The sequence below is a fragment of the Mytilus edulis genome, chromosome 5 (assembly GCF_963676685.1).
Source record: "Mytilus edulis chromosome 5, xbMytEdul2.2, whole genome shotgun sequence".
Classification (NCBI taxonomy): domain Eukaryota; kingdom Metazoa; phylum Mollusca; class Bivalvia; order Mytilida; family Mytilidae; genus Mytilus; species Mytilus edulis.
This window is the reverse complement of record NC_092348.1, coordinates 59042770-59052934: the sequence shown is the minus strand read 5'-3', so window position 1 is coordinate 59052934 and position 10165 is coordinate 59042770. Positions and strand designations below refer to the sequence as shown.

At 31.6% G+C, this 10165-nt stretch overlaps 1 protein-coding gene across 1 annotated transcript in view; it reads left to right on the top strand.

Moving 5' to 3' along the window:
* Positions 1 to 8488, top strand: part of LOC139524072 (toll-like receptor 2) — a 12875-nt gene extending 4387 nt beyond the window's left edge. Inside the window, exon 2 of the mRNA XM_071318632.1 lies at positions 5755 to 8488. Within this exon, the coding sequence (XP_071174733.1) occupies positions 5911 to 8457 (2547 nt within the window). The 5' untranslated portion in view covers positions 5755 to 5910 and the 3' untranslated portion in view covers positions 8458 to 8488. The remainder of the gene's footprint in view (positions 1 to 5754) is intronic.
* Positions 8489 to 10165: the final 1677 nt, after the last annotated feature.

Below are 10165 nucleotides of genomic sequence, written 5' to 3'. Positions count from 1 at the left end.
CAAAAAAAATCTATAAATTGTTGTACATGTACATGAAAATTAGCATATTGGTAAAAAAATAAAGGAAAATTAAAAATTACACTCCAATAAAGCGCTTCATAATGAATAACATTTGATAATATGACTATGTCTGGGGTGGTGTTTTGTGTATGTGGGGAAGGGGGAGGGGTTGACGAATAAAAGAGAGAGACGATACCAAAGGTGCAATAAAAAAAATATAAGTCCATTAAAAAAAACAGACAACACTATGGTAAAAAAAGACCCCTCAAAAATGTAACAAAACATTACACAGAAAAATAATAGGAACCCAACCAAACACCGGCGGGAGGGGTGGTGAACACAGATGCTCCGGAAGGCGCGACAGTTTCTGCTCCACAAGTAACATCTGTCGTGCTATTCATGTCAAGGTATGTAATTGATTAGTTATGGGATGAGCCAACTTACAGTAGTTTGAATGACCTTAAGACATAACTAAAAATGGCATTTTAACCACAGTTAAACGGGTTTTCCAACTTTCACTTATAATATTAATGCGGCCAATGTAATTAAATTGTAGGAAATTAATTTATATCTATTATTTTTTTTTATAAAGTATCGTTATCCCTTAACAAAATATATTTGACATGAAAAAAAAAAGAAAAAATGCAAAACATGTATGTACTTAAAAATAAAGAGATCGGTATGATTGCCAGGGGAGACAACTACAATAACTGTACCCACCAGAGACCAAATGCCAGACTTTAACAATGAGCAATACCAATATCGTATAGTGAGATAATTGCCCCGACTTGACAAACTGTGAAACTATTCAAACGAAAAAAAAAAAACGGCCTATGTGTTCTCTGAATGCGTAAATAAAATTTCATGCATTTTTTTCTCTTTATCGCTTTTACCACATTTTATTTAATTAACCTGTGTTCCCCTGGTTTTAATTTTGGTTCCTGTTGTGCAATCTTACGTTTTCAAGATTTTGGAGTACATATTTGTTAAACGTTCTTTGTGTCTTCTCCTTTTTTTTGTCGTGACGTTGTTTTATTATTAGAGATTATCCTCTAAACTGTAACTTCGTATTTCCTTTTCTAAAAATAGAATAAAGGAAACAATTTGTGATATTAATATCTTTCGATTGTTATATCTCATAAACATGAATCGCTTAAAATTGTTTATAATGTGTATACCAAATTATGAATAGTGGCAAAGTACTAACAAGAACTATCTTTAAAAAAGATATCCGACGTATTTAAATTTGAGTATATGTTTAAAACTATCATTTCGATAACCTTCAGAAGCACAAAGATACCATTTAAATAACGTTTTCTCTGTTTGTGTTCAGTATTCTCGGTCCTCGACTCGTATCTTTCTGTTTACATTCACCAAAACCCCGCGGAAATCCCACATGCGTAGGTGCGTTCTAAAAGTCATGTTCGTTCGTTCAACAAAGTTTACATTAAAAATTATATAATTGTCCCGAATAAACAGCTGTCACAGATGCAAAGAGCTATTGGAGAAACAATTATTTTAATAAAAATATAAATCTTTGTACGATCTAGTTCAAATATTTATAGTTTTTCACTTGCTTTCCATCACGATATAATTAACGAGACGTTTTTTTTTCAAACACAACCAAATCACCCACCATGACAGCATTTTGTCCAATTACAGAAAGGATTTTCGAGCATGCGTATTCTGTTGCCATAGTTAAGTTCAAAGGGCACAAACCGAAACTATACCGACTATGTCGGAAAAACGTGCCTAACGAAACAGGGAAGTAAAGTTAGAAAAAAATTCATGGTGACATTAAGAAATGAAAATTAAGAGTAAAATGTCCAATCAAAATGTAATCCTATAATGTTAAATAAAATACACTGAATAAAAACACGTTCCTGCGAACAGTAAGTTTGTGAAGAAAAATAACTTATCAAAAGATAATAGTGAGGTCGGATGCAAAGATTTGTCGCAGTCATCAATCTTAACACAGAATTTTAACAAGGACTTTTGTAATAATAACAAAATGATGACAATTTTTTTTATTTATTACCGGTATTTTTAAAAGTTTAATCGATCAAATAAAAACAAAATTTTATCCGGAGATTTTCACGATGCGTCCAATATTGAACAAGTTTAGTTATATATCGAGTCCTGCAAATTTAATAGTATATAATCAATGTTTTATTTCAATTGTTAAGTATTCTCTGAAAAAAGAGACATAAAACTTTAATTAAATTCCCTTTTTTAATTATATAAATAATTAACCTTCCTCAAGTTTAAAAATGATATTAAAAATGGTGGATTGAAGAATTAATTATTGTTATGAAATGATATCTGTTTCGGCTCAACTGAAAGCATCTGTATGCATTTATAGACTTTATAGATACTAGAACACACCCGCGAAATCGCGGGGAAATAGAGCGTATGTAAACTGTAAAAAATATTATGACTGGAGAATTCCAGGGAAGGTATCAAAAATCAAAGGTACTTGGGGAATGGGCACATTTATTTTTTTTTTTGCCCTCCCCCTTTTTTCCAAATACCAATTTTTATTCTTTTTGTTTTTCTGTATACTATGATCATACATATATATAAACTATAATTACTATATAAAACGGTCACCAATATATTAAAAGTCACACCAGTAAACTATTTGAATTTATAGTAAATTATAGCAAATTTTTCATAGTATATAGTTAATTTTGTAGTATACCGTGAGAAATATTTCAGTGACCGCCGTGAATAGAAAGTTAAACTATTGGAATTGATAATATATATCAATAGCAAATACACTTTATCTATAGTATATGTATGATTACCATATAATAGAATACAGAAAAACGCAAAAAATAATTGTTCTGTCCCAAGTACTAAGTCTTATGCAAATTATGTTCAATTTCAAAACAGGCTTAAAGAGCAGCGGGAGTCTTATATATATCTCAAAAAGTCAGTCCGATGACGGAAACAATATATTGACGCCTATATTTTCGTTTTCTTCCCAAAATAACCCAAACTGAAATACTTTAAAGTCATAAGAAACCTCAAATTAAAAACAAAATATGCATATGTTTTTTAAAACTAAATGGATAGTTTTCATTATACAACTTATGTACATATACTTTTTTCTGAGGAAAATTCTTTAATTTGTTCACATTTAGAAGAAGTTTACTTATTTTTAATTGCTTGCTTCCAGGAAGCAATTCGCCGACATATTTTCCGTATGCATAGTGACCCGAGCGTAACCCTCCTCGTAAAAATCCGGTATCGCAATACGCATGGATCTGTCATTGAAATAAACAAATATCTGATTATACATGTTAAACACGTGCTCAATACCCATGCTTTTTGTGATTTGTTTACTATAAGGTGACAATCGGTAAAACTCGGCTTCAAAACACGGCTTTTAATGAGCAGCCATATTTTTTAAATCATAACAAACAGAGAGAAAAAAAAATTGACGATTATATGATATATTTGCGAAAATAATGATAAAATCGTGCACAGAGGACTAAGTTTATGATATATACATGCATTGGTTCAAGAATTGGATAAACATTATTTTTCACCACTCACTCGTTTCATATGACTTTAAGCAAGGATGATAAATGCTAGAGCACACCCGCGAAATCGCGGGCATCCAGAGTGTGGTTGAAAGTTTGTAAAGTGTTGTAGGATGAATTTTTGTAAAAAAAATAATGACTGGAAATTTCAGGAAAAGTAATAAAAGTTAGAGGTACTTGGGGAAAGGACAATTGTTTTTCAAACCCGTCTCTTTTCCCCCAAAAATTTCCATTTTTTTTTTTCTATTTATCTCAATATGAACATACATTTAGTAAATTATCAACATACCTTACTAAAAAAAATTCTAGCCCGGCTCCTAATTTTTTTTCCTCCAAAACTCCTATAATTTTTTTTTATATTGATTTCAATAATGTTAGCGTTTATCTGTATATTATGAACATACATTACTATTAATAAAGAGTATTTGCTTTTAACTATCAACTCTCAATTTTCTAATCGATCGGTCATTGACATATTATATAGACCCTCTCTAATTTATAAACTCAGTGACCGTCGTGGATAGTAAACTTGAAAATGATAGCAGAAAGCAAATACACGTTATTCATAGTCTTTGGTATGTACAAAGTAAAGAAAAAACGCAAACCGGATGTCGTCTGACTTAAAATTTCGTCCAATGACGGAAAAATATCCGGACGCAGTTTTTTTCGTTTTTCTCCCAAAATAACCCAAACTGAATAGTCAAAATATAGGGCTGTCCGGCATATTTTCAACATTTATATGTCCTGAACTTCTAAGAGCTTAAACTTATACTTAAATTCTATACTACCCCTACCTCCACTGTTGGACCTCCTAAGAATTAAATTGTCAGCGCTACCATTTTTTTCTATACTGGTAACATTCTCATGTTATGTCTCTATGAGATGAAACACAGAGATCATATCTGGGAACCAGTACGTTAACAAATTAACATATCTATGAATATTATATATCTCCCCAAAAGAGGCGTGGCTTGTGAAACAGGTGTATTTACCAAGTACAACCTTTACCAGGAGTATTTATCCTCATGTTTTGTGCAACGACATAATACATTTAAATTTTCGGAACTAACGTCGAGTACACGAAAACCAGTCCTGAAGAAACTTTGTTTATTTATAAAAAAAATATTAATACTTGTGTTTGTCCTCCTGGCTAGTGACTTCTGTAACCTCTCTCCTTCTTTTATATATATTGTAAATAGTTATTGTTGTTATCTCTGTACTGATGTAATGCATTGGCTTTGTGAGAATAAAGATATATACCATATGTTATTGAAAAGCATGAACATGCATGGTATCCAATTTCATTTGACGACAACTTGGTGTAAGTGTAAATATAGTCGAATTGGTCCATTATAAATTGTTTTTGCTTTAAACGTTCCTATATATAAATATATATATTTAAGAAATGACTGTAATATTTTTTCTGTTTATTCAAAATAACATAAAACATTTGGTGCACACTGAATAACGCGCATAGCGGGTTATTTAACAGTGTGCACCACCTTTTGCATGTTATTTCGAATAGACAGAAAAAATGTTACAGTCATTTCTTATAATTTAATTCCAAATTCCATTTTAAACCGTAGAAAAACATGAAAAAACGTTGATGACGTCAGGGTCACATGACTAATTTATGTCTATGGGCTGATAACAAAATAATGTCAGCCAATCAGAAGACGCGTTACATCCAAAATTAAATTATATATATATATATAAAATACATGTATTTTCATAAAAAAAGACACGAAGAGCCAAATTTGAAAAAAGAAATTATCCAACAGGAAGATCTTCTTCTTATTGTAATATCGAACGACGTTAATGTTTACTTAATGTTGAATTTATCACATTTGGAATGTTTTGAAAGTTTTTCGGACATTATAATCAATATTTTTGTGTACTGACGTAAACTTATTTTTTATTTTTTATTTCACCTTTGTACAATAAAAATGTTTATCATTCCAAATCTTGATAGCTTTCCTTTAAATGTCACGCCAAAGGACATTCCATTGAAACGTAATACTTAAACATTTATTGAAAGTTGAACTTCAAACTCCAATTTGAACTTTTTAAAGATATCCTTATCAACTGGCAATATCACAAATCTTCCTGAAGTTTAAAAATAATATAAAATGGTGGATTGAAGAATTAATTTAACCATAGGATTTTTAACCTTTAGAATCGAAATCATTATTTTAGTTTATTTTAGATTTGAAATTGAAAAAGACAATAAACCTTCTCGTTCTGTCAATCATCATTACAGTAGCAAATGGGAATCTAGCATCGTCATGAAGGTACAAGAGAAATATACAACATAAGCTAATTTTTAACCTTTGGAATCGAAATCATTATTTTAGATTTGAAAATGAAAAAGACAATAAACCTGCTCGTTCTGTCAATCATCATTACAGTAGCCAATGGGAATCTAGCATCGTCTTGTAGGTACAAGAAAAATATACAACATAAGCTAATTGCTCATTGTGAAAATCAAGGATTTACATCTGTGCCAAGGAAACTCAGGCGAGATATCTACGAGTTAATTCTTTCAAATAACTCAATACACATGCTGACAAACAATTCATTCATAAATTATTCGAAAATGGAAAGGCTTATTTTAACTGGAAATAATATATCTGTAATTCACGAGGATGCTTTTGTCGGTCTAGATTCGTTAAAAGTTTTGAAGGTAAATGATAATTTGATTAACATCACAATCATTCCAAAGGATGGGTTCAGACATCTTAGTAATTTAATTGTTCTGGATATCAGTCGAAATAAAAAGCCATTGGATTTAAACATTCCGTTTATTTATCCCGATGTCACATTTTCTACACTAACCCGATTACAAAATCTGTCAATGGATCTATTCATGTTTCCAGTATTTCGATCACGTTTCACTGCACTTCAAGATCTTAAAGTATTGAACTTTGCTACTTGTCATTTGTATAATAGAAGTGGATTTAAGCTTTTGAACTCAACATTTGAAAACTTTTCGCCAGACCTGAAAGAACTTTACATCAGCGATTGTCGCAATTTCTTTCTAATGGAAAATGGACTGTTGGAATATTTTCCAAACTTGAAAATTTTAGATCTGTCAAAATCGTATGTTCATTTGTATCAAGCTTTGCGCATTCTTCATCCATTTCAGAATAAGACCATGTCCGTTATAAACTTTCACCACATAAGTGATAATTCAATCAATGAAAATGATTTTCCGTACTCTGTTATTATAACAGAAGAATTAATGAAATATTTAAGAACTATTTGCATTGAAGCATTGGATTTATCCAAAGCTGGGATAGTGGATTACCAGCAAAAATCCTTGTTTTCGTTCAACCGTCCAGAATGTTTTAAAACATTCATATTATCAGCTAATAGATTACCTTCAACGACAGCAGATCACTACATGCAAGTAATTACATTTTTCAAAAGCGCAATTAACATGAAGGTGTACGATTTTTCCTACCTTACTGTGGATTATTTCCATCCAGTGTATTTGAACGTATACCATCCGGGAGTTTTAAATCATTTTCCAGAAATAACGGAAACACATAAAATTCCTCCGCATATTACGTTTTCGATTCCATCGTCAATAGAATTTCTTAGATTTACGCACATACAAATAGCTTTTACATCAGCGTCTTTCACATGTGCCAACACATCGCTTAAATACCTTGATGTGTCATATGGTGTTTACCAAAATTATCCTGATTTTCCAGACGACTGCGGAAAGCAACTAGAATATTTGGACATATCTGGAATTCCAGTAACAATCATAACATTTCCATCAGTATTCATGCCAAAACTTTCAATACTGAAACTGACGAATGCACGCATAGACCAAGTTATACTAAAAGGGAAACAATGGATGTTTTTCAGAGCTCCAGATTTGAGAAAAATAGACATATCTTTCAATAATCTTTGGACTTTAGAGGACACGACATTTTTAGATCAGCCGAATATAACGCATTTAAATATGTCAAACAACCTTTTCAGGACCATTCCTTCCTTTGTTACCGAGCTACAAAAGTTGGAATCTTTAGATCTATCCAATAATTTAATCATTTCTATTGATGAAACCATCAGGTGTAGTCTTGATAAAGTTGTGAATTCAAATCACAAACTCACCCTAAATTTGAATAACAACGCTCTGGTCTGTTCATGTGACACTTTAGACTTTCTTTTGTGGTTCGCAAAAACAAAAGTAACATTTAAGAACGGGGACACTTATAACTGTACTATGTCAAATGGTAAGCAAGCCTTATTAAGTGAGGTAATACAAAACACGGAGAAGTATTTCTCGGACTGCAAAGCTACTATATGGCTCCACGTTGGAATAATATTGGTTGCTAGTGCCTTTGGTATATTCATACCTCTTTCTCTGCTTTATAACTATAGATGGAAAATAATCCTTTACACGTATAGAAAAGTCCGGCATGTCGTTGAGAAAAATTTACATGAAAACTATATGTACGACGCATATGTTTCTTATGAAGACAGAAGCGTAGCGTGGATACAGAAGTTTCTTCTTCCGAAAATTGAAGAAGAATGGGGACTTAAAGTGTGTTTACATGATCGAGATCTTCTTCCTGGAGATCTTACTGCAGATGCAAAGGCAGAATCAATTCAGCAAAGTAGACATGTTGTATTCATCATTACTGAACATTTTACCGAAGGAAAATGGGGAAGATTCGAAATAGAAAGAGCAAAGTACGAAAAGTATACAACAAACTTTAGAAAAATAATTGTTATTTTACAGAATATTCAAATCAAAGATATTCCAGACGAAATAATTAATATTTCAAATGATGTGTGCTTTATTGAATTACCATTGGACGAAAACGAAGCTGGTGACTATACTGATTATCAAAGCCAATGGCTTAGACTTAAGACTCTTCTTTATTTAAATTAGATATATGACAAATATCAAATATCTACATTAATATCCATACTGCCTTTCAAAGTGAAGAACACAATGATAATATGTATGAAAACAGTTCTGTACATGATTTAAAGTTCCAAATGTGGTAGTTTGGGTTTTTATGAAGATGTTGGAATTTTTCTGTATTTTTTTAATGGCATATCTTAAACACCAGTATTTTCATGTGCTCGTCTTTGATGATTTCAAGGTCTAGAAATTTTATTGAATGATTATTGCATTCCTAAGTAAACTGTAGCAGGTAGTGTTGTTAAATAAATTGTATTTTCAAACGGGAAATCCAATTTCAATGAGTGGTAGGGATGAGCTGGTCACCATGGTCACTATTTGAAGCTTCATTATATGTACATATGTCATGATAAAATCTGGAAATTTATATGGAGGACAAGTTTTCAACTCGCCTGTTTATATACAAGTGTCTGAAACTAATTAGATGTCAGCGTCTTTTGATGTTTGTAAATGTTTCCAATAGTCACGGTGGGTATGGTTGTCCTGCGAGAGAACGTACTGTGCTGGTGATTCGGTCCTGACGGGTGCTGGTGATCAATGAAAAAATGTAAACAAAGACGAAAATGATGATTTTTGACGTTTTCACTCATAAAAAATGGAAGAAAACAGTTGAGATTTTTCAATTTCGTTTCTTATGGGTTCATATATAAACCATTAAAAAAATGACCCTCTAAACTGTTTCAGTAAGCGTAACACAAAAATGCTCATTTTCAGAAAATCTCGAACTGAAAATATAAAACAAAAATGCTCATAGAGTCCGCTTTCTATACCGCAATCCACACGACAAAACAATTTTGTGAAAAAACATTGCAATTTATTAAAATTTAGCATTTTCTCAATTTATTCATGTCCTGATACTGTGCTGGTGGGTCCTGTCATTGTGCTGGTGGGTCCTGATACGGTGCTGGTGATTTTGGATAAGAAGTTGGTCATATTTGAAACAAATGTTACAAAATCAATAAAATTAGCCAGATAATTGTTGCCAACAGGATCTATGACTCCTATTTTAGCTCTTGTGCATCCATTTGGCTGTTTAATATGTGTTTTCAAATGATCTGAACTTGTATTACATAATAACATAAAAGGGCAACATATAAAAGGGCAACATCTTTCGTCCAATATCAGATAACAATATATAGTATCTAAAATAAGTTAAAAATTCCACAATACTATATAATTCATTTTATGTGTCAATTTGTTCGAAAAAAGTCGAAAAGAAGAGACTTTTTTTAATGTCATGATTATATGTCGCTTTCTAGATCTATGCTTAGCATTTATTTCAGATGACATGGACTCCTCACCCTGATGACTCTGCTGCCTTTCACAACTTTATCCGTATACATATATTAATAGATAAACAAAAGGCTGCATGCAACACTTATTTTTGTATTTAAAATGATTCGTTGTAACGAGAATATTTGTGGTGAATGGAAACTGTGAGGGTCACAATCTTAAATTGCTTATAAATGTTGCTGGAACCAGTTTCGTTATCTGATCTGAACTTTCTGAAATGTGCAAGGTAGATAGACATTTTGATTTTTTTTACTCGGTAATGAACCATTGTGTTGATCCCATGCTAAACATAACAAAAATCTCTGTACAAAGGTCTTTGAATTTTTTACAAAAATAGTGATTTTATTTTCACTAAATTCTCTTTTTCTGCTAAATACAA